Raw genomic sequence first — 12,337 nt, forward strand, 5'->3', positions numbered from 1 at the left:
CGTCTCCTCGTGAACCTCGTCGTCCCCCTCGTGAAGTGGTGGTAGCTAAGAGTGGTACAGTACAAGCGGAATGATCACGCTATAACAATGGGTCGAATGATATACGAAAGTAGCATCCAAGCACCGCGAAGAAGGTCGAAGGCGGCGGTGCGGGAAGGAATGACGTGGCGGATACGGTAGAACAGTGGCCTAAATCCTGATATGGTAAAGCAAGAGTAAATCCTCGACGCCCAGTGAGCAGCGGCGTTACCACTGGTCGGGGGCGGAGCGCATACGAGTAAGGTAAGCATAGGAGAGCATAGTCGAAAGCGGCGGCACGTAGGCGTGCGGCCTCGAATTTTGCGGCAGTGCGCTGCGCGGGGTGGCATCAACGCGCGATAGAGTAAGTTGAGAGAGGCTAATACGAGAGTCAGCTATGCAAACTAGGAAGCAGAGATGGAAAGACGTACCTCATAGGCCTGTGAATGTCGAAGGTGGGGCGGCGGGGATGTCTGCGGTCATGCGACAACGCAGTACATGCCCGTCCCGCTGGACCCATTGTTCCCAGTCGTCGAGTTGCCCTCGTAGTCGGCAGGGAATTCCAAGTCCCAGTCCTCCTCCTGGGACGTCCCCGTAAGGTTCAAGACAGAGAGAATCGTGTAGAAGGCGTCCATCGTCGCAGTCGTGATAGTCGTGCAGCAGCGTAAAGGAGGAGCAGAGGGAGGTTGCTCGTCAGTAGAGGCGCTGGCGGACTGCGACGGGGTCGTTGAAGCCTCGGATGGAAGCTGAGGAAGTACAACGCCGACCGCGCGTCCTTATATGTGCGCCCGCTCCTCGTCGCGGAGCCGGGCCCCGGGCTGATTCGAGCTGCATACGCGCCTTATTGTCCTAGATTACGCGTGCCAACGCGCTATTGTATTCGCGTCACATATTCCCGGAAAGAATGCAGGATAGCCGGGTCCCACGCGACGGTGCCCGGACGTAACGCGACGTGGGCGTATGGGACGCGACGCGGCTCAGATGGAACGCAAGGTCGCCGGGCGAAGACAATAAGCCGGCGCGGACGCGTAGATTACGATGGTGATAGCCACGCGCGTGCCTATCGACCGGCGCGTCGCGAGCTCAGGGAAGTAGGAAATGTGACTGAGAGATTGTTTGTGACTCACCGAAGAATGCAGTACGATGGGAAGGATGCTACATTGTCTCCCGATGCGGGGAGCGTGCCAGTGATATCGGCTCTACATTGTGCTTCCTGCATACCAGGAAGTATGCCTTTGGAGAGCTCTAACAACGGCGCCTGGGCAGCTCTCCACCCTCGAGCCTCCTGTACATTCCGTCGCGCCCTCGGGTCCGCCAGGGAGAACATGGGTGATCGACGTTCGAGTTGAATATTCCGGGCACGGTCCCGAGATCCAAGCCCACCGGCCGGCCACCGCCGACTCATCTCTCACGGCTCCGGTCTCCTTGTACGTCGAAATGTGGCTGTTGTGCTTGCGTTGATCGCCGGGACCCTGGCTACCCGTTGCATTGTATTCAAATCAGGCAGTTATGACTCGCATTGTCTCGCAGTCATAAATTACGGGAGCGCGTTGTCGCGTTTCGACACGTGTAGTCATGTGACCGCGTCAGCCGTACTTCCCGTCGTCAGGTCGAGGCTGGGTCCATTGTCCGGTGGCAGAGGCACTGTCAGACTACAATGGGCGTACCGAGGCTCTAAAAACGTATTCAAGAACACCATGGAGACCACATATCGCTTCAGTCATTGTACACGTCTCCTTTACAGGTTACAGGTTCACTGCCTCAACTCTCCTCTACTCGCGCCATCCCTCCAGGTTGACCAGAAGCTCGTATACATACTGCGTGATGCCGAACAATGCATCGTCCGTAATTCTCTCGTTGACCGTATGCACGTTCTGGCCCTCATCCAGAGGAACTGCACGGAACCTAAAGATGTTTTTGCTGAGTGGCTTCATGTAGTTCGTGTCCGTTCCAGCTATTGTCCTCGTTAGCCACCGTCCTTCCTCCTTCCAGCTCGTTAAACACGCACCTATCATCCCCTTCGGCGCCACAATGACATCCTCGCCCCAAACATGGCGCACCGTCCCCGCAATAAGCTCCCAAATCGGCCCCTCACTCGGCGTAATCGGTGCATGCTCCCTCCCCGCACTCGGCACGCTCAACCCCAGCGTCACCTTCCCCCTCCCCTCCGCCCCCTCCTTCACCGTTTCCCCAAATGCCTCCAGCGTCAGATTCAACCTCTCCACCACCGGCCCAATCACCGCCGCATACCGCGCCTGCACCGCGGCGACCGTGTCGTCCCACCCGACGCGCGAGTCGATGATCGCCTCGGAGTGCTCCGGGAGCGCGTTGATCTTCTCGCCCGCCCGCGCGACGTTCGCGGCCATCGTGGTCGCGAGGTGCGCGCGGAGTTCGTCGTCCTGGGCGAGGTCGTCGGCGAGGGCGGGCCAGGCGGTGGGATCGAGGACGCGGGAGCGGAGGCCGGAGGGCATGGAGGGCGCGTGCTGCGCGAGGCAGGTGAGGTAGCGGAGGTAGAGGGAATCGGCATTCAGGGTGTGCGGATTCGAGTGCGCCTCGAGCTCGGCGATGAGCAGGGAGAGGATGCCCACTACAGGTCGATGAGTGAAGGCGGAGAGGAAATAGAGGGAATGCACATACGTCCGGTATGGCGGGGTGGCTTGCTAGCGTGGCCGCCGGGAACGTCGATTTGGAGCTTGGCCCCAAGGGAACCCTTCTCGGAGAGGCCAAGGCTTGCAACTCGAAGGCCATACTCCGTCTCGATACCAGTCGACCCCTCGTCGATGACGAACGCGAATGAGTCCTGCCCGTAGCGCTCCTGCAGAACACGAGAGTTGTTACCAGCACCCTTGATCCCCTTAAAGTCTTCTCAGCACCCAGTGACCACTGATGTTGTTCTTCCACTCACCATAATCTCCTCATCAAACCCAATACTCATCACAACCGTCCTCTCGCCCCTAATATCCATCCCCGCCGCCAACCGCTCCTTCACAATCCTCTCCAACGCATTCAACTCCGAAGTCACCAGCCCCTTACAATCCAGCGCGCCCCTCCCATAGATCCACCGCTTGCCGCGCGGATCGTCCTTCGGGTCCGTCACGCGCCCCTCGAAGGGCGGGTGGTGCCACTCGCCGATGGTCGCGGTCTGCACGGGCACAGTGTCCTGGTGCGACATGAGCAGGACGGGCGGTAGGGAGGGGTTCGTGCCGGGGAGGGTGAGGAGGGTCGAGTACTTTGTGACGTATTCGACTTCGAGGTGTTCGTAGCTGGAGTGGATGTGAGCTTGGGGAGCCGGGCAAGGGGAGAGGATGTACGCACACAAGGGGCCATTCGGACCGCACCCAGGCATTGAAGCGCGCGTGCTTCAGCCAGCGCTCATCGCCACCGTCTTCGGGCGCTTGCAAAGGATCCGTGGGGTACATGTCGTCGTACGAGACGGTCTCCATCTGGATGGCCTTCGACAACCTCTGAACGTAGAGCTCCTTGTCCGCCGCGGACAGTCCTTCCACGGGCTGTAGAGGTTCAACATACGGTCAACAGAGATGGGCTCGTAACTCACCCACTGCGACATCACCGACCGATACCCAATGGGCTGAACCGGGCATTGCGCCGCCTCCAGCATCGCGGAGACTTGCTCCTGCCTCGCATGCCCAACCTGATACTTGTAGAACGTCGCCCCAAGGTAGAGCGGAATCAGGATCGCGGCCAAGAGGTACCGACTCCTCCTCGACGTCTTCTTCGCAGGTCGGACATCGAAAGGACTTTGAGTCTGCCTGCCATCAAGGGGGCCTTCCTTGCCGTCGACTTTACTGTCTCCCCCCATGGTCGCAGAGGATGAGACACCACGGGCACCCCCACCTTTGACGGCGGAAAATTAGGTTGTCGTAGGAATAGCCGCGTATTTTGTATTTCTGAGAACATAAGTAGACTGTGACAGCCGCCAAATATAACCTTTGACGATGGACAAAGGGATTGTATGTCTGAGGGCGAAAATTATTAATGACCAGCAGGAAACAAAACGGGCGGTCACAGGCCGGACATTACCCGGAGACCGCCCTGGCATGTCCCGTTCCATGCCCGGTCAAGGGCGTGACACCGGTGAGCACGTTTCGCGGCCCATATCTTGCGATCCAGCGCATGGTATGAGTAGGTCCTACCCTGAATGTGAAGCCCTACATCGGCACTGTCGCTCTGTTGCAGCAAGGAGGCCAAGAAGTCGCTCAGTCAAGAGATATCGGCCGCGAAACGTGCTCACCGGTGTCACGCCCTTGACCGGGCATGGAACGGGACATGCCAGGGCGGTCTCCGGGTAATGTCCGGCCTGTGACCGCCCGTTTTGTTTCCTGCTGGTCATTAATAATTTTCGCCCTCAGACATACAATCCCTTTGTCCATCGTCAAAGGTTATATTTGGCGGCTGTCACAGTCTACTTATGTTCTCAGAAATACAAAATACGCGGCTATTCCTACGACAACCTAATTTTCCGCCGTCAAAGGTGGGGGTGCCCGTGGTGAATCCCTTTGTCCATCGTCAAAGGTTATATTTGGCGGCTGTCACAGTCTACTTATGTTCTCAGAAATACAAAATACGCGGCTATTCCTACGACAACCTAATTTTCCGCCGTCAAAGGTGGGGGTGCCCGTGGTGAGAGCTCTTCTCATAGCGGCCGGTCTCTCTTTTCAACCCATCGGTCCCTCCCACCGACGCAGGCCTTCCATCCGCACAACTCTCGCGATCATGCGCCTATCATGGGCCCGCCGATACCGACGATGCCGAGGCGAACCTGCGCATTATCGAGGTGAGTTTGCGAGATATCGCCTTCGATTGGGAAGGGTGAGATGCGGGAGATGGGGTTTGCTGAGAGTAGGGTACGCGTATGAGCGACGGGCGATATGGAGGCCGCGGCGAGGATATGAAGGTGAAGAGATTGCTGGGGATTTCCAAACAGCCGGGTTTTTGACCGGGCGGCCGGACCGGCGCCACCGCCCGCTGGAGAACCCTCGCAGTTGAACCTGAGTTCGAACGCGAGCCTGAACTGAGGCGACTTTCCTGTACAGCGGTTTAGTCTCCCAAGACAGCGGTTGGGCATAAGACGATTGCTATCTTAGCAGTCTCACGCTCACCCGTGAATCCATGTTACCCATGAGCTGTATTCCAGAGTATAGTGAGCATGTAAACGAGCGATTAGATGAGGCTCTTATGGTACATTCTGCCACTCATAGTAAATACTGTGTATGCAACACTGTCCATCGTCCGTATGTACCGTCCAATAAGCATAGGGTATCCGCTCAAGCACCTACTCACGCGACAGTCTGCACCTTATGCGACGCCCTTGATAATATCCGCACCATACTCCGCGATGCCGACCACCGTCGACTGGATGTGCGCGGAAATATGGATCGGGATAACCGACGCGTCAATAACGCGCAGGTTCGAGGTGCCGTAGACCTTGAGCTGCGGGTCGACGACGCCGCCCTTGTCCTTCGGGAGCAGCGACGCCGTGCCGATGGGGTGGTACTCGGTAGACAGCGTCGTCTTTGAGTAGTCGCGCAGGTCGGCGACGTCGGGCGAGGGCACGGCGCGCGCGCCGACGTACTCGCCGTACGGGCCCGACTTGGCGATCTCGAGGAGCTTCTCGGTACCGGCGGTCTGGAGGTCGAGGTCAAAGTCGACATCGAAGTAGTTCGCGTTGATCTTGGGGTAGTCGGTCGCGTTGGCGCTCGCGATGTGGATGGAGCCTGGAAAGAAAGTCAGAAAGAACCCTTTTGCGGAAAGTGACTAGACATACCTCGGCTAAGAGCGTGCTGGTTCGCAGCAAGGAACGTGATGTACTCCTTGCCCTCCTCCGGCGCGCCATTCGTCGCAAAGAACCCGTCGATGGCAATAAGCTCCATCTGGCCGACCGTGTCATCAGCAAGCAGCGCAACTTGCGCCTGCAAGATGGGGTAGTAGACCGAGCCGATCTGCGAGAGTGCGTAGCCCTGGGCCTTGGCAATCAACGAAGAGGCGTTCGAGTCGCCGACAAGCTGCTGGAGGGTGACATAGCCGAGCGAGGGCACGGCCTGGTCGTAGATGCTCGGGGCGCCGCTCTTCCAGTTGGCAAGCTGCTCCTCCTGGAAGGAGGGATCGTTGCGGAGCGTGTCGAGGGTAGTTGTGCCATTCGCGACCTCAAAGGCCACCGAGGTGTAGGCTGGAAATAATTTAGCACACTGTACTACCAACGATTGTAAATTACGCACTGTGCTCCTGGAGGTTCTCCCCGACAGGCAATTCAAGGAGTTGGGAAATCCCGAAGCTAGCCAAAGTGAGACCAATGAAAAGCATTGAGTACATGAACTTACGCAGACAGCACGTCAGCCTTCCCAATACCCGACAGCTCGAGAATCTGAGGAGTGCTGCGGGTAACATGTAAACTCGTAACGCTATACACAAAGGCCGGGGCAACTCACTTGACGGTACCCGCGCTCAGGATGACCTCCTTGCTGGCAGTAGCGTTGTATGGCGAGCCACCATTCACAAACGTCACGCCCGTCGCCGTCAACGCATCACCAGACGCATCGAAGTTGACGCGCGTAACCTGCGCGCCCGTGAGCAGCACCAAGTTCTCCCTCGCCTCATTCGGGTAGTAGTACGCAGGCGCCGCATACGACCGCGTGCTGTTCGCGGGATTGATATCGCTCGGGCTCTGGTTCGCGCCGATCACATTGCCCCCCAGCGGGTTGTCGTTGCGCGCGATGCCGAGCGCCTCGAGCGCGGGGATCCACGACTTGGCCGCCTTGGAGATATAGTTGCCGAAGGAGACGCTGATGGGGCCGCTCGAGCCAATGTTCGAGGGGTCGGGGCTCGCCTGCAGCGAGCTCTGCTCATCGGAGGTGGGCCCGGTCCAGGACTCGGCCTTCTTCATGTAGTTGAAGAGCTTGTCCCAGTTCCATCCGGGGTTTCCGAGCTTTTCGATAACGTCATAGTCGGCCTTGGACGCGCGGTCCCAGACGAGGAAGTTGAGGGCGGAGGAACCTGAGCGAGATGTAGATTATTGACACGGCTGGGTCATTCGCTTATGGCGTACGCACCTCCGACAACCTTTCCTCTGGGCCATGGGCGGCTAGGGACACCGTTCTGCTCTTCTGTCGTGTAGGCCCAGTCGTAAGTCGTGCCAAGGTCCGCGCCAAACTTCAGAGACAATTGAGCATAATGCAGATACTCTCAAACGGCGGACGCACCATGCCCGGAACGTCGACGATATCATCACCCAATGCAGTCGTACCCGCCTCGATAAGTCCGACCTTGACCGAAGGATCCTCGCTGAGCCTAGCAGCGACCTGGGTAGCTCACGGTTAGATACGAGGCGGGGGAGGGGGATAGATAATGGGGGACGTACGGTCAAGCCTGCAGAGCCGGAGCCCACGACGATGTAGTCGAACGTATCCGCAGCAAAAGCCGCGCCGTCCGTAAGCGTCACCGCATACGAGCGAGATACAAAGAGGGCAAGCGCGACGAGAGCACCGAGAGCCATGATGCAACCGCCGCGAGTCTAACGAGCGAAGAGAAATCTAGAGGAATGAATGGAAGACCTCGGAGAGACCTGTCCATCCCGCACTCCCCTCGCTTATAAAGTCCACGACCACGCGCACCATCCCCCCGCCGCACACGGTATTTGCGATGGGTGAGATCGGCAAAGATGCAAGAAGGGGCCGGCGGGGGTGGGCTTCTGGCGTGCTCTGTCAAAATGCGTATCCAGGGTCGCGCGCTCGCCAAAATGGTTCCCCTGCCGCAAATCTTCCTGGGAAGATGAGCCTCACCTGCCTCTTTGACCGCTCTCTGCATCATCAAGTTTCTGATGGAAGCGCAGGTGAACCACTTGAACTGGCTGCCGTCCGCGCGCATCGCGCGGGGCGCCCACCATGGCAGTCCGAAGGTCCGCAGCGGGTCGAGCAGAGCGGTCCGGGTGCCTTTTCCTTGTACTTTTTACTATATGGCCAGCTGAACATGACAACGAGGGACAAGACAAGAACTTCCTGAACCGGATGCAATTTATCCAAGCGGGGGTGGGGATGTTCATGTGATGAGTTTATTCCACGTGGCCGAGATCACATTGCTGCCGGCATGCCGTCCTGCCGCTGACGTACGCGGGTTGGCCAATTCCATCTTGATCTCGACTATCACAACGCCGCAGCCTTCTCGATTTTCTGTGGGACAACTGTTTACGCTCAAAAGGTGGCCTCTCCTGCCCGTCTACCCTCCTCTCTCCGCGAGCTCGATCAACGGCAGGCGCGTCAACAAACAAGGATTTCCGGCCTAAATTGCGGCATCTATCAAACGTTTGCGCCACCTTCCTCCTTTCCCGACCGCTGTCAATCAACTTCTAACCCCTACGCCCCTGACATGTTAACCGATGTTTTAACCTTGAACCAACCCTGAAGGTGAGCCGACAACACCTCGGGCGGACGCCCGATGACGAACCAGCCATTTGGGTCAAGAACTCGAGAGCGCCCAGATGCCTGGCAATTCAGCCTTCGAGGTCGAGCTATATCTTCCTGCGGTGACTCCTCTACTTGCTCCCCAGGCTGGGCTTCATCTCCTTGAATTGCGAAGTCTCCCCGAACATTGCAGTGCCCGCAAATATCCTTGCTTACCAGATGACTCGCTACGCTTTGCCACCCGCGGGCCGATCTCTGCCGATGCTAGCCCATCCTTTCTTTGATAACCGTCAAGCCGGATACCCAGCAATGTGGAAGGTTGAACCTCGAGAGCCCGTGGACCTACAAGCTTACCGGTCCATTCAATGAATACTCTACCCTCACCTTGTGCGAACTGAGCCGTCGCTTTTCTAATACCTTGAAGAGGCCTTACCAACATGTTCAAGCCCGCGGGCCAATTCGTGCGCTTGTCCTCCCCAAGTAAGTCATCTTCGAAGCCTGCTCCTCGGTGCCTCAATCGCACGAGTCGAAGATTCTCTTCGCACAGTCCAGAATGTCCAGATAAGCACCGCCTCGCACGTTTTCACAACTCGATAGCACGTTGTAGCAACATGTAACAGTGCGCAGTTTGCGCCATCCCTTGCGCCTGTTCCTTCCGCCTTTCAGAATATTCCTTTGCACGTACTTACAGAGAAGATTTGCACCTTCACGCGAATGGCTATCGCGCTCTCGACCTGAATACCTTGTGTATCCTGCGTAAACCGTCTATGCGGCTCGTAATCTGAACTGTTACGGTCACTCTCAGTCCGCGAATGGAACCTTCCTTGTTCTGGTTGATGTTGATGCCCGAGGTCATCTGACGACGACAAGGAACAGAGCCATCGACCCAAGGAACATCTCCAACTCTAACAAGGGCGCCAGCGGGACGCCATCGCGCAGGCATCCATCCCGCATGAGATCGGGTCGCAATACAGTACGCCCTGCAGGGTACCCAGTAGAATTGCCCCTGACTAGCCACGAAATCCTATACCCGATCCAACATCTCATGCCGGGACGTCACCAACCTGCGCATCCTTCCCCTTCTTCTTCCCCCTCCGCGAGCTCCCCGCCGCCTTCTCCTTCGGCTGAGGCACGTATTGCGCGCCAGCACCCAGCAGATTCTTCCACGGCCTCTGCGCGTCCACTTTCCTCTTCGCATGATGCGGCTCGGATAGCGGGGGCGGCACGCGCACGACCTCCGGCTCAGCCTCCTCTTCCAAGCCTTGCTTCGCTGCCGGCGGTGGTGACGGTGCCGGCGTGAACGTCGTCACCGTCGCCTTCTTCGTCCGCGAGTTCAGCGAAAGCACCTTGTGTGCTTGATTCTGCGCAGGAGAGGGCGTTCGTAGCGGAGGAGTAGAGCCAGATAGTGTGGGGAACGCTCCGGCGCGTGCGCGGGCATCTGCCTCGGCGCGGACGAGGGCGGCTTCCTCCCTCGCGAGGGTTGCGTTGACCTCATTTTCGAGGCGCTCGATGAGGCGTGCAGCGGCGTCTGGGGAGAGGAGAGGGGACTCGCAGTGGGGACAGACATATTCAGGGCCGTTGATCGCGCAGAGTATGAGTCCACAATGAGTGCAAGCAGGGGCGTAGGAGGATAAGGCGTGTTCGCGGGCTAGATGGAACGTGTTAATGTTAGACTCGAGTACTTGCAAAGAATGAGATGAACGTACCCATGCAATAGCAGCCGCCCAAGGGATCCTTTACACCTCTCGCCGACCGTAATGCGTCGATCTGCTTCTCGAGTTTGCGCACCGCACGACTCCTTGGTGGTCCGGCTGGCTCCTTGCCCTTCGGTGAACCCCTACCGCCCACTTGGTGCTTATTATTGTTGTACCGCGGCTTGATACGGTCGGAGGGGAGTGAGCCTTTAGTCCAAGGGGTGTGCTGCATGTCGATTGGGGCGATATTAGGCGAAAAGGCAATGAGTGCGCTTTGAGCGTGCAGATTAGGCGCTCGAGCCTCGTCTCCAATCTTCGGATGACCGGCCCGCTACCAAGTCATTGACCGTCACACAAATTCACTCTGATTCTTGCGTCGATGCGAACAGTCCGCTGAAAACGCAGGACCGCTGTTGTGAATCTGTGGCGCTCACTAGATTCTTCTAATTACTCTGACGAGAATGGGCTGGGGATGCGCGGGGAATGGGCGCCTTCCTGCCCACCAACATGGTCCAGAATAGAGCGCCAGCTGGCGCTCTGACATGCGTTAGCGACCTCCTTCGCAAAACAGGAACACCAAGACTTCTTCCAGCTTCCCTCGTAGCCTCATTCCCAAACTATCTTACGCCTACTCTCCCCAATGAAACGCCCACCCCTCGTTGGACGCTAGCCTCGCGGGCGCCTATTTAACGGTCAGCTGCCCCCGCCGGCCTGCACGCCCCGCACCCCCAGGGCCAGACCCTCCTGCCGACGTCGCCTCCCTGCTGATCCTTATCGCCCGCTCGCCCTCCTCGCGCCAAGATCCGCTTCGCAAGGCCTCGGGACAACGCGAAAGGCACGTCGCCACTGGAATTCAATTGAACAGCGGACAGCCATGCCCAGGTCCAGCACGGCGCCGTCCAGTGGTCTATATAGCGCCGGCGCGCATCGAGGGGACGCGCTGGGTTTAGGATCCTCACCTCCCCCCTCGCCTCTGCAAGCGGAGTCGGAGCCCCTCCTGATACCAGCGTCACCGCGAATGAGGCCCGCTTCGTTTCGGCGCGTGTCCTCGCCGCTAAATCCGGATACGCCGCCAGCCTCGCTTTCTGCGTCACTTGCTTCGTCCTCGACGCCGCCCACACCATATTCGCCGCCCTCGACATCTCCCCCACCGCCAGGCTCGCCATTCCGCTCGCGGCCGTCGCTCTCAAATTTCTCCTATGTCCCCTCCGAGGAGGCAAGGGTGCTTTCCGGGCAGGGCTCGGCCACGGGTACACCGCGCACGTCGATGATACTGTATCACTTCGCCCTCCCTGATGGAGAAGCCAGCAGGAAAGGAGATGCCGCGACGATGCCACCCCCGCTCATAGCCCCAACCTCCCCACGAGACTCCCTCGCATCCCTGACCCGACCTATATCCGGGATCGCCTTCCCTCGACCAGAGTCAGGGACCGGCAGTGACCCCTCCACGACCTCACGCTCCTCTATGATATCCTACTCCTCCGACTCGAAATACCCCATGTTATCCCACTCGTCGGACTCGAAATACCTCACCATGACGGGTGGGCTCGTGCCGTACGCCTATGACCCAGACGACGATCTGCTTAGCCCGCTCGAGGAAGGCGCCGTGTCGTCGAAGGAAGATGGCGCCCCTATACCCACCCGGCGCTTCACCATCTTCTCTTGGCGCGGCCTCGCTAATGCCTTCGCCCTCGCGATCCTAATGATGGCCCTCATCGCGCTCTTTGTCCTATACCCCGTGCTTGCGTTTAGCCACGATGGCGAGCGCTCGTGGCGCATCGCGCATAATACGGCGATCAACGGGACAGGGCAGGCGGCCTAGCCATCCGCGAGGTCTATCAGGAGGTACAGGCGAGCCCATTGATATGGCGGTGGCTCGAGATGGATGACGTTATCAAGGAGTGGTGAAAGGGAGACATCGTGGCAGGGGTTGAGAATATAACTTGTGAGTGGCTATCCCTCCTTCTAGCACGCCAGTGTCAGTGGCAGAATTGGATGCTAACGAAAGGTGCAGACTCGGTCTCAGGATGACGCGGACAATTGTGTATACCCTACTGTAATATGGCGACTGATTCTTCTGCAAGGGAAGGCGAAAGGCCTTTGCGCTCTTCATCCCCATCACATCCTGCATTTCGGTACCGCTGCCACGATGCCATCACGTGAAGGACATGCGGTTCAGATGTAACGGTGGCCACTTCGCTGTGACTGCGC

General features: G+C 58.4%; 6 protein-coding genes across 6 annotated transcripts; 1 reads left to right on the forward strand and 5 right to left on the reverse strand.

The window, feature by feature from the left end:
• Nucleotides 1–65: 65 nt before the first annotated feature.
• On the reverse strand, nt 66–756 carry SCHCODRAFT_01140267 (uncharacterized protein). Its single transcript, XM_050341093.1, has 2 exons — nt 450–756; nt 66–397 (listed from the first exon to the last, which is right to left on the reverse strand). Exon 2 carries the CDS (start codon nt 366–368, stop codon nt 75–77), a length of 294 nt encoding a protein of 97 aa, XP_050201951.1. The 5' UTR covers nt 369–397; nt 450–756; the 3' UTR covers nt 66–74.
• On the reverse strand, nt 498–653 carry SCHCODRAFT_02490009 (uncharacterized protein; the record flags this gene model as incomplete). Its single annotated transcript, XM_003037643.2, has 1 exon — nt 498–653. One exon carries the CDS (start codon nt 651–653, stop codon nt 498–500), a length of 156 nt encoding a protein of 51 aa, XP_003037689.1.
• A 926-nt stretch (nt 757–1,682) lies between the features above and the next one.
• On the reverse strand, nt 1,683–3,910 carry SCHCODRAFT_02609110 (carboxypeptidase S). The gene is made up of 6 exons (XM_003037642.2): nt 3,575–3,910; nt 3,334–3,527; nt 2,924–3,281; nt 2,656–2,872; nt 2,027–2,605; nt 1,683–1,972 (listed from the first exon to the last, which is right to left on the reverse strand). The coding sequence occupies exons 1-6, from the start codon at nt 3,836–3,838 to the stop codon at nt 1,791–1,793; spliced, it is 1,794 nt and encodes a 597-aa protein (XP_003037688.1). The 5' UTR covers nt 3,839–3,910; the 3' UTR covers nt 1,683–1,790.
• Nucleotides 3,911–5,092: 1,182 nt separating this feature from the next.
• SCHCODRAFT_02609112 (GMC oxidoreductase) lies at nt 5,093–8,008 on the reverse strand. The gene is made up of 8 exons (XM_003037641.2): nt 7,394–8,008; nt 7,236–7,334; nt 7,086–7,185; nt 6,465–7,029; nt 6,357–6,410; nt 6,255–6,310; nt 5,804–6,205; nt 5,093–5,753 (listed from the first exon to the last, which is right to left on the reverse strand). The coding sequence occupies exons 1-8, from the start codon at nt 7,526–7,528 to the stop codon at nt 5,335–5,337; spliced, it is 1,830 nt and encodes a 609-aa protein (XP_003037687.1). The 5' UTR covers nt 7,529–8,008; the 3' UTR covers nt 5,093–5,334.
• Nucleotides 8,009–9,041: 1,033 nt separating this feature from the next.
• Nucleotides 9,042–10,452, reverse strand: SCHCODRAFT_02609115 (uncharacterized protein). Its single transcript, XM_003037640.2, has 2 exons — nt 10,139–10,452; nt 9,042–10,080 (listed from the first exon to the last, which is right to left on the reverse strand). Exons 1-2 carry the CDS (start codon nt 10,356–10,358, stop codon nt 9,476–9,478), a joined length of 825 nt encoding a protein of 274 aa, XP_003037686.1. The 5' UTR covers nt 10,359–10,452; the 3' UTR covers nt 9,042–9,475.
• A 456-nt stretch (nt 10,453–10,908) lies between these two features.
• SCHCODRAFT_02139698 (uncharacterized protein) lies at nt 10,909–12,242 on the forward strand. Its single transcript, XM_003038973.2, has 3 exons — nt 10,909–11,971; nt 12,026–12,071; nt 12,141–12,242. Exon 1 carries the CDS (start codon nt 11,001–11,003, stop codon nt 11,946–11,948), a length of 948 nt encoding a protein of 315 aa, XP_003039019.1. The 5' UTR covers nt 10,909–11,000; the 3' UTR covers nt 11,949–11,971; nt 12,026–12,071; nt 12,141–12,242.
• The last annotated feature ends 95 nt before the right edge of the window (nt 12,243–12,337 follow it).

Source organism: Schizophyllum commune (assembly GCF_000143185.2).
Source record: "Schizophyllum commune H4-8 unplaced genomic scaffold SCHCOscaffold_2, whole genome shotgun sequence".
In the NCBI taxonomy this organism is placed as follows: Eukaryota; Fungi; Basidiomycota; class Agaricomycetes; order Agaricales; family Schizophyllaceae; genus Schizophyllum; species Schizophyllum commune.

Bases quoted from the DNA above. Each gene is read 5' to 3' on its own strand.
- SCHCODRAFT_01140267 (XM_050341093.1), bottom strand. From the start codon at position 368: ATGCCACCCCGCGCAGCGCACTGCCGCAAAATTCGAGGCCGCACGCCT.
- SCHCODRAFT_02609110 (XM_003037642.2), bottom strand. From the start codon at position 3,838: ATGGGGGGAGACAGTAAAGTCGACGGCAAGGAAGGCCCCCTTGATGGC. The intron at 3,282-3,333 runs GTGCGTACATCC...CATCCACTCCAG, and splicing joins CGGTCCGAATGGCCCCTTGT to CTACGAACACCTCGAAGTCG. The intron at 2,606-2,655 runs GTATGTGCATTC...ATCGACCTGTAG, and splicing joins GCCACCCCGCCATACCGGAC to TGGGCATCCTCTCCCTGCTC.
- SCHCODRAFT_02609112 (XM_003037641.2), bottom strand. From the start codon at position 7,528: ATGGCTCTCGGTGCTCTCGTCGCGCTTGCCCTCTTTGTATCTCGCTCG. The intron at 7,335-7,393 runs GTACGTCCCCCA...TGAGCTACCCAG, and splicing joins CCGGCTCTGCAGGCTTGACC to GTCGCTGCTAGGCTCAGCGA. The intron at 6,206-6,254 runs GTGCGTAATTTA...AATTATTTCCAG, and splicing joins GGAGAACCTCCAGGAGCACA to CCTACACCTCGGTGGCCTTT.
- SCHCODRAFT_02609115 (XM_003037640.2), bottom strand. From the start codon at position 10,358: ATGCAGCACACCCCTTGGACTAAAGGCTCACTCCCCTCCGACCGTATC. The intron at 10,081-10,138 runs GTACGTTCATCT...CGTTCCATCTAG, and splicing joins GGGCGGCTGCTATTGCATGG to CCCGCGAACACGCCTTATCC.
- SCHCODRAFT_02139698 (XM_003038973.2), top strand. From the start codon at position 11,001: ATGCCCAGGTCCAGCACGGCGCCGTCCAGTGGTCTATATAGCGCCGGC.